This window comes from Rhizomucor pusillus (genome assembly GCF_041956525.1).
Source record: "Rhizomucor pusillus strain CBS 183.67 unplaced genomic scaffold VTP01scaffold_13, whole genome shotgun sequence".
Classification (NCBI taxonomy): domain Eukaryota; kingdom Fungi; phylum Mucoromycota; class Mucoromycetes; order Mucorales; family Lichtheimiaceae; genus Rhizomucor; species Rhizomucor pusillus.
Window position 1 is genome coordinate 591638 of NW_027192155.1, and position 13445 is coordinate 605082.

General features: G+C 46.4%; 7 protein-coding genes across 7 annotated transcripts; 2 read left to right on the forward strand and 5 right to left on the reverse strand.

Moving 5' to 3' along the window:
* Positions 1–5: 5 nt before the first annotated feature.
* Positions 6–1495, reverse strand: VTP01DRAFT_2613 (uncharacterized protein; the record flags this gene model as incomplete). The annotated part of the gene is made up of 5 exons (XM_069381094.1): positions 6–84; positions 150–279; positions 340–1093; positions 1187–1198; positions 1256–1495. The coding sequence occupies 5 exons, from the start codon at positions 1493–1495 to the stop codon at positions 6–8; spliced, it is 1215 nt and encodes a 404-aa protein (XP_069237389.1).
* A 541-nt stretch (positions 1496–2036) lies between these two features.
* VTP01DRAFT_2614 (uncharacterized protein) lies at positions 2037–2633 on the forward strand (the record flags this gene model as incomplete). The annotated part of the gene is made up of 2 exons (XM_069381095.1): positions 2037–2387; positions 2451–2633. The coding sequence occupies 2 exons, from the start codon at positions 2037–2039 to the stop codon at positions 2631–2633; spliced, it is 534 nt and encodes a 177-aa protein (XP_069237390.1).
* Positions 2634–2870: 237 nt separating this feature from the next.
* VTP01DRAFT_2615 (uncharacterized protein) lies at positions 2871–4000 on the reverse strand (the record flags this gene model as incomplete). The annotated part of the gene is made up of 6 exons (XM_069381096.1): positions 2871–2891; positions 2951–3084; positions 3123–3486; positions 3568–3672; positions 3739–3888; positions 3953–4000. The coding sequence occupies 6 exons, from the start codon at positions 3998–4000 to the stop codon at positions 2871–2873; spliced, it is 822 nt and encodes a 273-aa protein (XP_069237391.1).
* Positions 4001–4997: 997 nt separating this feature from the next.
* Positions 4998–6209, reverse strand: VTP01DRAFT_2616 (uncharacterized protein; the record flags this gene model as incomplete). The annotated part of the gene is made up of 2 exons (XM_069381097.1): positions 4998–5774; positions 5850–6209. The coding sequence occupies 2 exons, from the start codon at positions 6207–6209 to the stop codon at positions 4998–5000; spliced, it is 1137 nt and encodes a 378-aa protein (XP_069237392.1).
* A 684-nt stretch (positions 6210–6893) lies between these two features.
* On the reverse strand, positions 6894–8963 carry VTP01DRAFT_2617 (uncharacterized protein; the record flags this gene model as incomplete). Its single annotated transcript, XM_069381098.1, has 8 exons — positions 6894–6946; positions 7025–7457; positions 7524–7615; positions 7677–7834; positions 7893–7908; positions 7970–8049; positions 8106–8509; positions 8589–8963. The coding sequence occupies 8 exons, from the start codon at positions 8961–8963 to the stop codon at positions 6894–6896; spliced, it is 1611 nt and encodes a 536-aa protein (XP_069237393.1).
* Positions 8964–9094: 131 nt separating this feature from the next.
* Positions 9095–10951, forward strand: VTP01DRAFT_2618 (uncharacterized protein; the record flags this gene model as incomplete). Its single annotated transcript, XM_069381099.1, has 3 exons — positions 9095–9166; positions 9237–10847; positions 10907–10951. The coding sequence occupies 3 exons, from the start codon at positions 9095–9097 to the stop codon at positions 10949–10951; spliced, it is 1728 nt and encodes a 575-aa protein (XP_069237394.1).
* A 545-nt stretch (positions 10952–11496) lies between these two features.
* Positions 11497–13313, reverse strand: VTP01DRAFT_2619 (uncharacterized protein; the record flags this gene model as incomplete). Its single annotated transcript, XM_069381100.1, has 9 exons — positions 11497–11771; positions 11833–11968; positions 12038–12110; positions 12170–12325; positions 12387–12682; positions 12739–12796; positions 12854–12948; positions 13011–13115; positions 13179–13313. 9 exons carry the CDS (start codon positions 13311–13313, stop codon positions 11497–11499), a joined length of 1329 nt encoding a protein of 442 aa, XP_069237395.1.
* Positions 13314–13445: the final 132 nt, after the last annotated feature.

Below are 13445 nucleotides of genomic sequence, written 5' to 3' on the forward strand. Positions count from 1 at the left end.
ATTCTCTATTTTACAAAATCATCCAAAGTATCTGACTCATTCAAGACATATGGAATTCCTGCAGCTTCTAGATACTCGTCGCTCCTACGTTGAATTGTTCATTAACGGATATGTAGCCAATTGCCCTTTTCTATAAGCGTACTACGTACCAGAACTTTGTCAAGTGTCTTTGGCCAGAGTCGTTCAATAAAGTGACAATGACATGACCAGGGCCTAGTTTCCGGGCAACTCGCACTGCTGCCACGCAATTGACGGCAGAGCTGCTTCCAACAAATAGTCCTACGATGGGATGATAAATTGTTCATATTCATGACCACCCAATCGGTATAGTGTCCTTACCATCTTCTCGTACGAGGTATCTCGCCATCTTGACAGCCTCTTCGTCTGTCACTCTGAATGCATCGTCTACAAGATGGCGTCCCATGTTAAAGTTATTTGTAAGTCGGTTGATACCGATCCCTTCCACGACAGTGTCGACCTGATGCCTGCGGCGGGTACCTTCCCGTTCTTCAGGAGCGTACATGATGTTATATTTGACCTTGTTGAATAGGCCGGATCCCATGGGATCTGCCAGGAAGATCTTTAGTTTTTCGATTTTCGGCTTCAAGTACAATGCTAATCCAGACAGCGTGCCTCCAGTGCCCGCTCCAAGCACCAATGCATCAATGTTGCCTTCTGTCTGGTTGTATAGCTCCGGTCCAGTCGTTTCAAAGTGTACTCTAAAGTTGGCGTCATTTTCGAACTGATCTGCAAAGTATCCTTTGGTGTCGCCTTGTCCGAACGACTCGGCGCGTGTCCGTGCCAGATTGACAAACTGCCTCTTGTCAATGATACTGACCGGCCGCACTTTCTCTACCGTCGCACCCAGTTTCTCTAAAAGCTGATACTTTTCTTTGGCCTGGTCGTCCGGCATGACAATCCATGCCTTGTGCCCTCGCGCGCGTGCAATCATTGCAATAGATATGCCCGTTGATCCAACCGTGCCTTCAAAAATCGTGCTGCCCGTATGCGGTTTCAATATCCCTGCGTCCTCTGCTGTGCGTATAATGTTCAGTGCAACTCTATCTTTAGCGCTTCCTCCCGGGTTCAGAAACTACAGAGTCGATCCCCAGAGAATGTAAATACATATTGTTTTTGGTTTGGCATAACCATATATCATCATTATCGAGGAGACGAACAACTTTACCTCCGCTTTGCCCTTTTTCAGGCGTTAACAAATATAACCTTTCTTTTGTGTAAACCATTGGACACTCACCAATATGGTACATCCCGTTGCTTCCGATAAGCTTCGAATTCGCATAAGTGGCGTGTTGCCGATCAAGCCGTCAACGCCGTCGACAATTCCGTGTGCTCTGTTGTTGAACTTCGACTTGTGTTTCGGCGCTTTGCTTGGAGTCACAAAAATGTAATAGAGTACTCCGGTTGACACGAGTGTAAGTATGGATCCGGAAAGTAAGCCGACAATGAGGGCATCGCGATTGCTTTGACTAGCCATGATTTTTTCGGATATCTCCCGCACACCGAGAATCAACAGGTTAAGTAATACGCTTTGAAGCGCCGACGCACAATACAAGTGCACAACTGGCTTGCGAATTGCAACAAACAGACCAAGCAGCATGTCAGCAAGCGCAGATATCCGTGCTCTTCGTAACACGGGCTGCTGATGCTTGCTGAATTCCTTCAAGCTGCCACCCTAGACAATTGGAGATTATTTTAAGCGGCAAACCTTTGCTATCGCAGGAGGGCAGCTGCGTCTTTTCCTACAGCAGTCTGCCGCAACGCGTCTGCATCGACGTTACACCTTTGTATACCAATGGGAATACATTGATGTTCTGGAAGAGTCCTGACCTTAGGCCCATAGATATCGGTAATATACTTTTGCGGCGTATAGGAAAAAGAAAAGGTATTATCAGGCATCGGCGACTCAATTCTTGGGGAAATATACACCGCGTAAATATATATATACATATATATCAAGTGAAGCACCCGGAACTTTTGCTTGTCTCGTTTCTTTCTCTTCGCCCAAAACAACACACATGTCGACCGTACTTCCACCCATCGATCAACTCAATAAGGAGACTCCCGAAAAGTTCTTGGAGGCCGTAAACACCTTGTTTGAGACCGCCCCGCCGCTCGCAAACCGTCTGTTGAACGCACGCCCCTTCCAATCCTATACCCAGCTTATCGACTACGCGCAAGGAATTTGTCTCGGCAACGAGTTGACAAACCAGGAGAAGCTCGATGTGATCAATGCCCATCCACGCATCGGCGAAAACAAGACAAACTTATCGGCCATGTCCTTGAGAGAGCAAGGCTACAGCGACAAACAAGCAGCGCTTTCCAAGGAAGACGAGGAGGTCAATGCTACCTTGGCGCGACTCAACAAGGTATGATCAATGTAGATATGGGCGGGCTGGAGCTTTGGACTAAACTACTGAGACTTTGTGTAGGAATACGAAGACAAGTACGGCTTCAAATTCGTCGTGTTTGTAGCTGGCCGGCCACGATCACAAATTATCCCTGTCATTCAGGAACGGATAGCCTCGGGCGATAGAGACAAGGAACTCGTTACGGGTATCACGGACATGATGCTTATTGCACGTGACCGCTTAAAAAAGACTTCCAAAATGTAAATAAAGTATAATAACAATATATATCATTTAATTTCTCCCCGTTATGTAGATTAAACATCGTTCCATGAAAAGCAAAAGAGATCATGTTATGTGGAGGGTGTGGAAAAGATCAAAGGAAGGGTGGGGGATATGATATCGCGTTATATCACAGACGCTCATTCTTTGGGTGTAAATATATAGCTGGATGGTATGGTACACGGTGACTACTATGAAAAAGGACTCTAGGGAACCTCCTAACTACTCTGCGACGGGGGTCACCTTGAAGAAGAAAGTTCAGTTAGTGAATTAACGATTATGCTGCGCAGTTGTTGCCTTACATAATTACTGGGGATCATTCCTACGAGACCATCCGCTTTGCGTGCCTGCCACCAGTTTCCTTTCCGTTCGTGTACGTGCAACTTTTCACCCTTCTTAAATGACAGCTCGTTTGGATCCTCTGGATTTGCTTCGTCTATGTAGACAAAAGGGGGGTGAGAAATGATATCGTACGATTGTGTAAAGGTAAATACTTGCATGAATGAAGCGCCACAACAGGTATGCTGTACTCAGCGTGTGGAGACACAAACACAGTCTCTTCCTGGTCGTGTGTAGGTGGGTTTGGCAAATACATTGGAACTCTCGTGGGCTGCTGCTGTTGCCCTGGTGCTGGTCCAACCTCGTGAGCAGGGAAGGGTGTTGGTGGATACGGCGGCTGTGTCTGGTGGCCAGTGGCGGTCGAGTGAGCATCTGGTGCTGCTTTAGCCATGTCCACAACAGTAGCAAGTGAATTCGGGAACGTTCCATTGTATGTAGCTGATGGATATAGCTGGATGGCAGATTCGTGCTGGATACCGAGTATGAATATCCAAGTAAACTAAACGTTTGAGGCACGACGTCAGTTTGGGACGGGGCGAATTTAAAGAAACCATCTGCATGCCTGCGCAACTATCATCACAATATACCCAGCCGACGCAATCGACAACGGTGTCACTCCCGCTGAAATATGTTTCGATATTTCGTCCGTGACATAGGGTACGCTGATCGCTGCCAGCGCAAGTATCTATGCGGGTTTGATCCAACGTCAACGGCTTTTTCCTGATTGTTTTGAGGGCTAAAGACTTCTTACCATGGATCGACAGGCATACAGTGTGTTGGTGCATACAATGGTACATACGACAACGACGACAATCAGCTCATACACAGCGATCCACCAGGAGACGGCAGAAGGCAATGTTCCTGAGGCGCAAAGGCCTGCAAACGAAATGATCCAGCCGATCTATCACCGAAGGTGTTGTCAATAATCATTCGCTCAGTACACCATAAATTGCTTGTAAACGTACAATTGCGATACCACATGAGAGCATCAAGGCATAGTTTTCTGACACCATTTTGAAAAGAAGGGGGAAAATGGGTACAAGTTAGAGTAAAAAAGAAAAAGAAGGAGAAAAAGGTGAGAGCAGTACGTTCGATTTGAGCGTAAATTCTTATGGCGAACCGAACCAAGTGTGTGTGTTCGCGTGTGTGTTGTATGCGTGTGTGTAGTCTTGACGTTAATGAATTATTTTGTCTTCTGCACCTGCATCGGGGTAGTGAAAACAGACAGCAATTGTCTTATGCATACAGGCACGTAGATCTATGCTTGACTTTTTATCAATGGCAATGCAAGAACCAAGGTTGCTAGCGATGGCCATTGCAACTATGTACAACACGCACATACACACTCATACCCTTAGGTCTGGCCTTTGGGTGCGGCGCTTCCTCTTCTCAGGTACGGTGGTGAGCAACGGTCCGCCTGTTCGGTTTACAATTTTTAACATGCCTTATGCAGCTGCAAATAAAGCTATTTGTATTGAGGCGGGTCAACGTAGAACAGCAGCGAACAGAAACTACCACTGCTGCTGCAAGGAAGGGTCTTTCCAACACTGTAAGTCGGTCAGATTAGATTGAATTTAATCCATCACAGGAAAAAAAAAGAAGAGAGAGAAAAGGATGGAGACAATTCACGCCTGCAAATTCTGGAAGTGTTGCAATGAAACGTTCACAGGAAAGAGTCTGACAAATGGCCGGCGGCATTGCCAAGCCCTGAGAGACACAGCTCAGCAAACAACTAAGGTTATGTATCTATAATGCTATTATTGATACCAGTGTATCCTTCTTGCACTCTGTGACCGTACCGTGAGTAGAGTGTGATCGCTCTTTATAGCAGATACATTGGAAAGAGAAAAGTGTACAAAAATGACGGGTAAACGTGGAGAAAGATAGAGAGGGAGAGACTGGAGGGATAAACAATAAATGCGTATGTGTGAGAGAGAGCGAGACGTAGAATCGAGTACGTATTAGAAAAAAGAGAGAAAAGAAAACAAAGTTGATCAAGAAGAAATCACATTATAGCTGGTTGAGGTCCTCGAGGATCTTTTTGCCGACATCCATGCTCTTGAGCTTGGTAGCTCTTCTAATCAAAAGTCGCTCGGTGCGATATTGCTCGTAGTAGCGTTCAACGGTTTCAGACTGGAGGATGCGACGATGGGTTGATAGCAGCATTGTCTTGAGCTTGTTAAAGTCGCTGTAGTCGTCGCTTAAGCAATCGATTTTACCCCATCCGTAATCACGACCAATTTTGATGCCATCCATAGCGATAGGATTACCGGTCTCTGGATCGTCTTCGTACGCAATCACGGAAAACGGAATGATGTGCAAGTAGTCAAGGAACGCCTGTGTCTCCTCATCTTCCTCGTCGTAGTTAAATTGCTGCAAAAAGTCGTCCAGCGACGCACCAGCAGTCGAGTTTTTGCCGGCGTTGGTGGTGGTCTTGCCTTTATCGTTGCTCTTATCGGCTTCCTCTGGCTTTGTTTCTGATCGAGCATCGTTGTCGTCCTGTTCTTCATCCTCGTCCTCCTCAGGCTCATCCTCTGGCATGCCATAGAGCGGGATCTTATGCTTGGTGTAAATATCACGAATGATGGCTGGTTTCAATCGGTTTCTTTGTGCGACGGTGAGGGTATCTGCCTTGCCGATGACAGGAATCACATTGACCCTCTGGGACAAACGGGTCAAGATACGGATATCGTAATCATCCAACGCGCGCTTCGTTGGATCAACGACGTAAAGGCAAGCATGCACTTGGGTATCTACGGCCTTTGGGTTGCGCTTGACTTTACTTTCCTATAAAAGACAAACAACAACATGTTTCGTTAGATTGTGTGCTGTGGTGAAATTGAAAAAAAAAAATATTATTACCTCGGCCAAGGTCAAATCAAATTGATGCTCAATGTAACCTAGGATATCATGCAATTGCTTGTCAATCAGATAGTCGCCCTGGAAGCCCGGTGTGTCAATCAAAGTAAGCATCACTTTCTCGCCGTCGACGTCTATGCCTGTCGAGACAGTGTATGGCTCCACCGTTTTGTGAAGCGGGCCTTCTATCTTGTCCTTGCCGCCGTCCGGTTGGCTGCCCATAGAGTCGCGGCGCCCTTTGCTCATCTCGTTGCGAAGCGCTTCCAAGAGAGTCTTGATTAAGGACGTCTTGCCCACCCCAGAGAACCCGACGACCATGACGTTAAAGAATGAAACCGCATTTCTCCGTGATCGAGGAGACATTGTTGTGCTGTGGTGTGTATTGTGTGGCGAAACTCAAAAAGGACCGTAAAAGCTGAAAAGATAGAAAGGGAAGAGAGAGAAAAGTACAGGGTTGATTGGCTACAAATAAAGTGCGCCGCGTGTTGTGGGCTCTTTGTGTAGCAATGCCTCGGGCGACAATCATCCTCTTGGGATGTGCGTGATGACACGGAACGAAATTGGGGCCGCTTAGCTGCGGTGATGAATTTGTTCCTGAGATCGAGAAGCGCGCTTTACTAGCAAGGAGCTTGGATGTCATCGGCGAGAACGAGGTTTCCCGCTTCCTATCCTGCTGTTGTTAAGCGCTGCTCGGTTTTTGCCCACCATTGTGCTACGGTTGCCCGTCCAGGATCAAAACTTGACAAACTCTCCTCTCCTCTCTTCTGTTGTCGTACAAGAATATTACGCAATTTAGGACTAGGCTCTCTTCTTTGTCTTCAGTGTTATTGTCAGTGACATGCCCAGCCTTTTTCTCACTCTCTCTCTTTTTGCTTTGATAATAGACAGTTTCACACTAAACCTTCGTTTCTCCCCCCTGCTGCTCTTGGCGATAAGGAAAAATGGAAATTCGCCACTTGCATGAATAGCGTCCACATGCATGCATACAAAAAGGTCTGCTTTAAAATTCGACCTCCAAGACAATTATGTATTCATGACACATTCTTTTTAATTGCTCATGCTTTGACGCACGTATTCTATTAAGGAGCGCGTAGGTCGTCCTGTCAAAGGAAAAATAATTGCATTAAAAACTCATTAATATACTCATTTGGAAGAAATATCATTCATTTGTAACTTACCGCTCATGCCCTTGATGTGATATCCATTTGTAGATTGACTGTCCATGACTCCTGCAATGTCAATATGTGCCCATTGGATTTGTTCTTCCTGCTTTGGAGCCTCAGATTCAGATGCATCTAGACCTGCAACAAACTCTTTCAAGAATGCAGCGGCGGAGCACGCACCGCCAGAGCGTCCCTTTCCGAGGTTATTCAGGTCCGCGACGTTAGACTCCTTCATTTCCTTCAGATACTCCTCGTGCAAGGGCATACGCCAGAACGGGTCCGATGCCATTTGTCCCGCTGACAGCAGCTGGTTCCAAAGATCATCAGAGTTGGTGAATACACCTGCAAACACGTTGCCCAGCGCAACATCCATCGCTCCAGTAAGCGTAGCAAGATCAATCAGGCTCTTTGGAGAGTAGTTGGAGCTCAAGTAGTAAAGCGCGTCTGCCTAGATACTAGATCGTAAATACGCGGGCAATTTCAGAAAATTCTGCAAATGGAATAAACAACTTGCCAAAATCATGCGTCCCTCAGCGTCGGTGTCGATCACTTCGATAGATTTGCCATTCATGGCACGAACAACGTCACCGGGCTTTGTGGCATGGCCTGGATCGACGTGTGAGTACGGCACACGCATAAGCAGTGATATAGATATTGTGGTCTTTACCGGATGGCATGTTTTCGCAGAGGGGAATGCATCCCACAATGTTGACAGGCAATTGCAGCTTGCTAATACCATACAGAGCACCTGCAACGGTAGCTGCACCACCCATATCACCTTTCATTAAGGCCATGTTATTGGATGGCTTGAGGGAAATACCGCCGCTATCACCAAAAGTTAATTCTTTAAACTCAAGTACGTTTTCAGAAGATCTTCACTCACGAGTCAAAAGTGACACCTAAATATCAAACATTTAATCGAATAACGTCAACGATGTACATCCATCGTCCATTTCTTACCTTTGCCGACTAAACCGATCGGTTTCTGGTTCTCATCGGCACCGCGGTAATGAATCTCCAAGAATCGCAACGGTTCCTTGCTATATTGAAGATTATTAGATAACAGATCTAGCTCACACTCCATTTAATCATGTACCTTCCCTTGGCAACAGCTAAGAAGGCATTCATCTTGTTACGAATTGCCCATTCTTCATCTCGAACGATAACTTCTGTGTTTTCCAAGCCTGCCAACAAGTATGCAACCTCTTCCGTGAATAGACGTGGTGTCATGAGGTTGGCAGGTGTTGTCATCAGCATGCGAGCCAAATTCTGGGATGTGCCATAAATTTGTCCGCTCTCCCAGCCCAGCCGGGATGCATCGGATACTTGGGTCTTGCCGTAAGGGCTTACTTGTATTCCAGGACGTTGCTCTTTCTTCAGCTTGTCAAACTTGAACTGTGCAAGCACTGCTCCTTCCGCTGCACCGTGTGAACTTAACGATACATCGACGCCGACTTTGGTGACTTCTTGGTTCTGCAGTGCCTGGATACCCAACGCGGTCTACATCGGGCGAATAGGTGGTCGAGCTGTTCAATTTTCAAGAGCTTCAGAACCGAAAGAGTCCACTTTGCATGCTTACCGCCTTGCGTGCTGCTTCTAAAGTTTCATGCGGTTTAGCTGCTTCAGGTTTCTTGCCAAGTGACACAACCGCAACCTGCTTTACGCCGTCCACATTATAAAGCAATCGGACGTCTCCAGCTTTCTTCAAGTTAGACGCTACAAGCTGTTCCTGCAGCTTCTTCTGGGTGTTGGCTGCTATCGACTGCGCTGCAGGAAAACTAATGTTTCCTGAATCGGTGTAAGCTCCGAGTACAATGGCGTCAAGGTTCTCGGCATTCGAAAAGTAACGAAGGCTCCTGTACGTGGTAGGGGAGGAGGCTTTTCTGTACGCAGCTCGCCTTGCTGCTGCTGCTGCAGCAACGGCAGGCAAGTTATTCAAGAGTAATCGCGTCATGGTCGTGCTGCTGAAGAGAGGCAGAGTGTTCCCGGTTTTCATTTGCCGCACCAAGTTTTGGCAGGGAGGGGTTCCCGACACTGGTGCTGGTTGGAAAAAAAACCAGAGTTCCTCTTTCTTAACACGCGATTATGCTTAAAGGAGCCTCTGCTGTTACGAGAGCGAGTGCTCGCTCAGTTTCCGGCTCGCTGCGTCCTAAGCTTGTAAGCAGTTTAATTCGATACGTGCGAGGAGGCTCACATTGATTTAAACCTTTCATTTCCACCCACTCAGGCTACTCGATCGTATGCCACTGAATCGACAGAAGCTCCACGCAAGTCCTCGGTCGGCAAGAAACTCGCGTGGACAGCACTTTTGGGTACAACAGCCTACGCTGGAGCGACATATGCAGCGTTGAAGAATGAGGCGTTCTACGACACTTACACTACGTATATCCCTGGCGGCGAAAAACTTCTCGACGCTATCGAGGATGCTCTCGAGGATGACGAGGTCAAAAACGCATTCAACAAAGTCAAGGGCGTGACCGATCAAGCCCAAAAATACGGAACGATCTTGAAAGAATATGGAGTGAAGACAAAGGAGACGACGATGGATTGGTACGAATATATTAGCGATGCCATCGCCCAGTTCAAAGGTGAAAAGGAAGCACCAAAAATGCCTGGATCTGGCTACTCTAAACTGCCCAAACCCAAGAAGCAGCAACCAGTATTTTCTAATGTTTTGAGCAGCGATACACCAGCACAAGTGCCTAAATTCGAAGCAGTCGGTGACAAGACAATCGATAGCCTGGCCGAAACTGTCCAGGGACTGGTTGTCATGTTGAACGAAGCTGGAATGAACGGCCATGCAAAACGTCTGGCAGATTACGCTTCTAGAGAAATTGAGAGTCTGCAAAAAGGTTACAAACTGATTCAGCAAGAACAAGAGAATGTGCTCAAGAGTCTCAAGGAGCTCTCTGCGGATACCGACCGGGCAAGTGCGAAGCTGGAGGAACACTGCCACAACGTGGAAGAAAAGGTCCAATCTCTGCGACAACGCTCCATAGATAGAGTGGCAGAGAAGAAGGAAAAGATGAAGAAGGACTTTGTTGCCGAGACCGCTGCTATGCAAAAGGAGCTTACCGACATTGCAGCTCGAGAATTGGAAGCACAGAAGAAAGAGTATCTTGCAGCGCTGACTAAAGAGCTTTCCGAGCGCGCTGTCGAGATTCAACGGCAATACATTCGCGAAGTCAGACACCAGGTCGAGGCCGAACGAGGAGGAAAGTTGGCTTGCATCGAAGACGTCGCGGTCAAGCAACGTACCTTTGAGCAGCTGGCATGTGAAAATGCTGAGCAGTTGGATGACAGTCAAAAAGCACACAAACTCCTTGTCGCCATTGATGCTTTGAAGCGTGCTGCTTATTCTGGCAATAAGCAGGCATTCTTGGAGGAACTTCAAGCACTGCTCCGTATCAGCGCTCCATCCAACCCATTCGCTGATGCGACCGAGAAGCGCAACGACGCACTCGTGCAGGTCGTTGCATCCAGCATTTCGGAGACTGTTGCTAGACATGGCATCAGCTCTGCAGCTCAGCTCACTACCAGATTCGCCACAGTTGCGGCAGAAGTACGACGAGCATCACTGATACCTGAAGAAAACAGCAGCATGATTTCGCATATCATCTCCCTTATCTTGAGCAAGCTTATGTTCACCAAGCAAGGTCTTGTGCCTGGCGAAGACATCGAAGCTCGTTTGGCAAGAGCCGAATATTATCTTGTGCAAGAGGGTGATCTGGAAAGCGCTGCAAGAGAAGTAAACCAACTGACTGGTTGGCCCAAACATCTTGCAAGCGATTGGTTAGATGCTGCCCGTCGACATTTGGAAATTAAGCAGGCATTGGAGGTAAGTTTATATATAACACTTTCGTGCCCATTACCAGCGTATTAATATCTGTATTATAGATCATGAAGGCACAGGCCACCTTGGGTAGCATGCTTCAAGTATAGATGCGCACGTTAGGAAAAAGGAAGAGAAATGTTCTGATACACTAAAACTACATTAAAGAGAGTGTCCACGCTCTGCTAGATCAATTTTATTGAAGATTAACACTGATATTCTTGCGGGAGTCCTGCTTTGCATGTTACTGGCTACACGATAGCGCATAGTGACTAGCTGTACAATTAGTGTAGATTACTTTATGACGATCGTAATAGTAAGAAGAAGATCGATATATGCAGTTAATACTTGCTCGTATCCCTTGCATTCGAGATATCAGAACGTGAAGTACAGCCAAGGTTGACAGGGATAGAGTCATGGAAATTCTGAGAAATGGCACTTATTTATTGTCCATGATAGGATGTGTGAACGAACGGTGCAATTTGCAAAGATCAAGATGGGGTCATTACATATAGCTTTATACCGTATTAAAGATTCCAAAGGATCAATGCAAAATGAAGCACTGGATTAATCACAAGTGGCAGTTTGCAGGATATACTTGAACTTGTATGTCCATGAATGATAGATTTCTCTTTGCAAATATCACGTAAGCAGCTTAGAGTTCATCTTTATTATCACTTTTACTATTAGTTTCGTCCAAGTGCACCTGCTTTGTGATAGAAGAGTATGCCGGAAACGCCGCTGCGCTCGTCGGTGAAGCGATTACGCTTGTTGTAGCAGAGTTGCCCTTCGCAGGCGAAGGTCGCAATGCATTGAATAATATAGTGTTATCATTAGTACCATAGTTGAAAATAGTTGTCAGCCAGAGGACGACAAAAGCCAGAAGAACAGCAAAGAATACAGTGTACAATGGATTAATGGCTCCTGCACCTTTCAAATTAAGTGAGAGTTAGATGTCATGTATACCGCACACGCCAAACCATCTCTTTACCTCCAGGGAACTGTGTAGGCAGTACCACAATGCGGCAAGTATTGTCGGCCGAGCCGCTGGCCAAAAACTTTCGATCCGGGCTCAGAGCAAGACATGTTATAGAAAACCCGTGGGCGTCTTTTAACGTATACAAAGTCTAGATAGGGGGAAAATAGTCCTTGGTTAGTAAAAGTTACCGTGAATAATTGCTGTGATGATACTTTACACGCAGGGTGGTTGCGTCAAAGATGATAATGGAATAGTCGGCCGTTGCAGCTACGACAACGCCGCCTTCTCGACTGTATGGAAAAGTCCTATCATTAGAGAGCAGCGATGTAACGCATTTGACAGTACCCACCTTAGACAGAATGCTGTCACAGGCTTGTTGCTGATCTTGACAATAGACTGTGTTTCCAAGGTATATGCATCGACTTTACACAAGAAGCTTCCAGAGGATTTGCCTACACCGTTCAAAACGGCAAATCCATAGTCTTTTGTATACATGCGACCGTAGCTACAGCGCGAGAGTATTGTTCAGTAAACGTTTAAATTGAGCAATTAATCCATTGCTTTACCGGAAACTTCGTAGTTGTAACTGGCGCTTCTTCTTATCAAGTTTAGCCGGCGGAATCGTTTGCATGACTTTGCCGGTATGCCGACCGCGCAAATTAACAAGCTGGAGAGCATTGCCGGCCACGCATACCAGCTTGTCCTTTTCTAACGATATATCCACATCCAAAATTTCGTCGTTTTCGACTGCTCGAATCGGATCGCAGTATAATTCTAGGCTATCGTATTTGAAAACACGCACGGAGCCTTCTGAAGAACCAGTAGCAAATAAAGATCCATCTTCGCTAAAACGCACTACTTTCTGTATACCAATAATTTAGTAAAATATATATAAGATAAATTCTCTTTCTCTCTCACCTGATAATCGTCTATGTTTTGAGAATCTACGGTACGCAGCGTTTTCTTCAAATCAAGCCTTGAATGATTCTTAGCGCTTGTTTCATTTCCTTCTTTCACTACCATTGATCCTTACTGCGCTTCCAGAATATTAAACACTCTACAGCTTTCGTTCTTGTTTTGTTTGATTGCTTCCTCGGATGAGTTGATACCAGCAACGACAACGTGTTCCTGCATTTCTTTATCAGTCAGCTACGCGGCGGCCGCTGTTCAACAACTTGGTCGGTACTTGCCGTAGGATGCGTATCTAAGCACATTGGGGCGTCTTCTCCCTCTGGAACTTCATAGACCGCTTCCTCTTCTATATCTTTGCGACGTGGCTCAACCTTGTACGAGATCTGCGAGATGACAGGAGAGTGAGTGAGGAGAGGTACACGTATTCTTTCTGTGTATACGCTTACAAGCTTGTTCTTCACACCTGTTCGACCGCCACCTCCACCTCCACCAAGCAACAGCTGGTTAGACAAGGTGAATGCAATTCCATAGACGGGAATGCCGACAGGCACAGAGAATGTAGGACAGTTTGGATGCGGCATGGCCGGCTGCGAGGGATAGCTTGACTTGAGAGAAACCTGGCAACAACCTGGAGTTGAATTCGGGGAACCTTTAATGGGCAAAGTGGGTGATACCAACCAAGATGCTTTATGTTGTCAATATAGATAAATTTT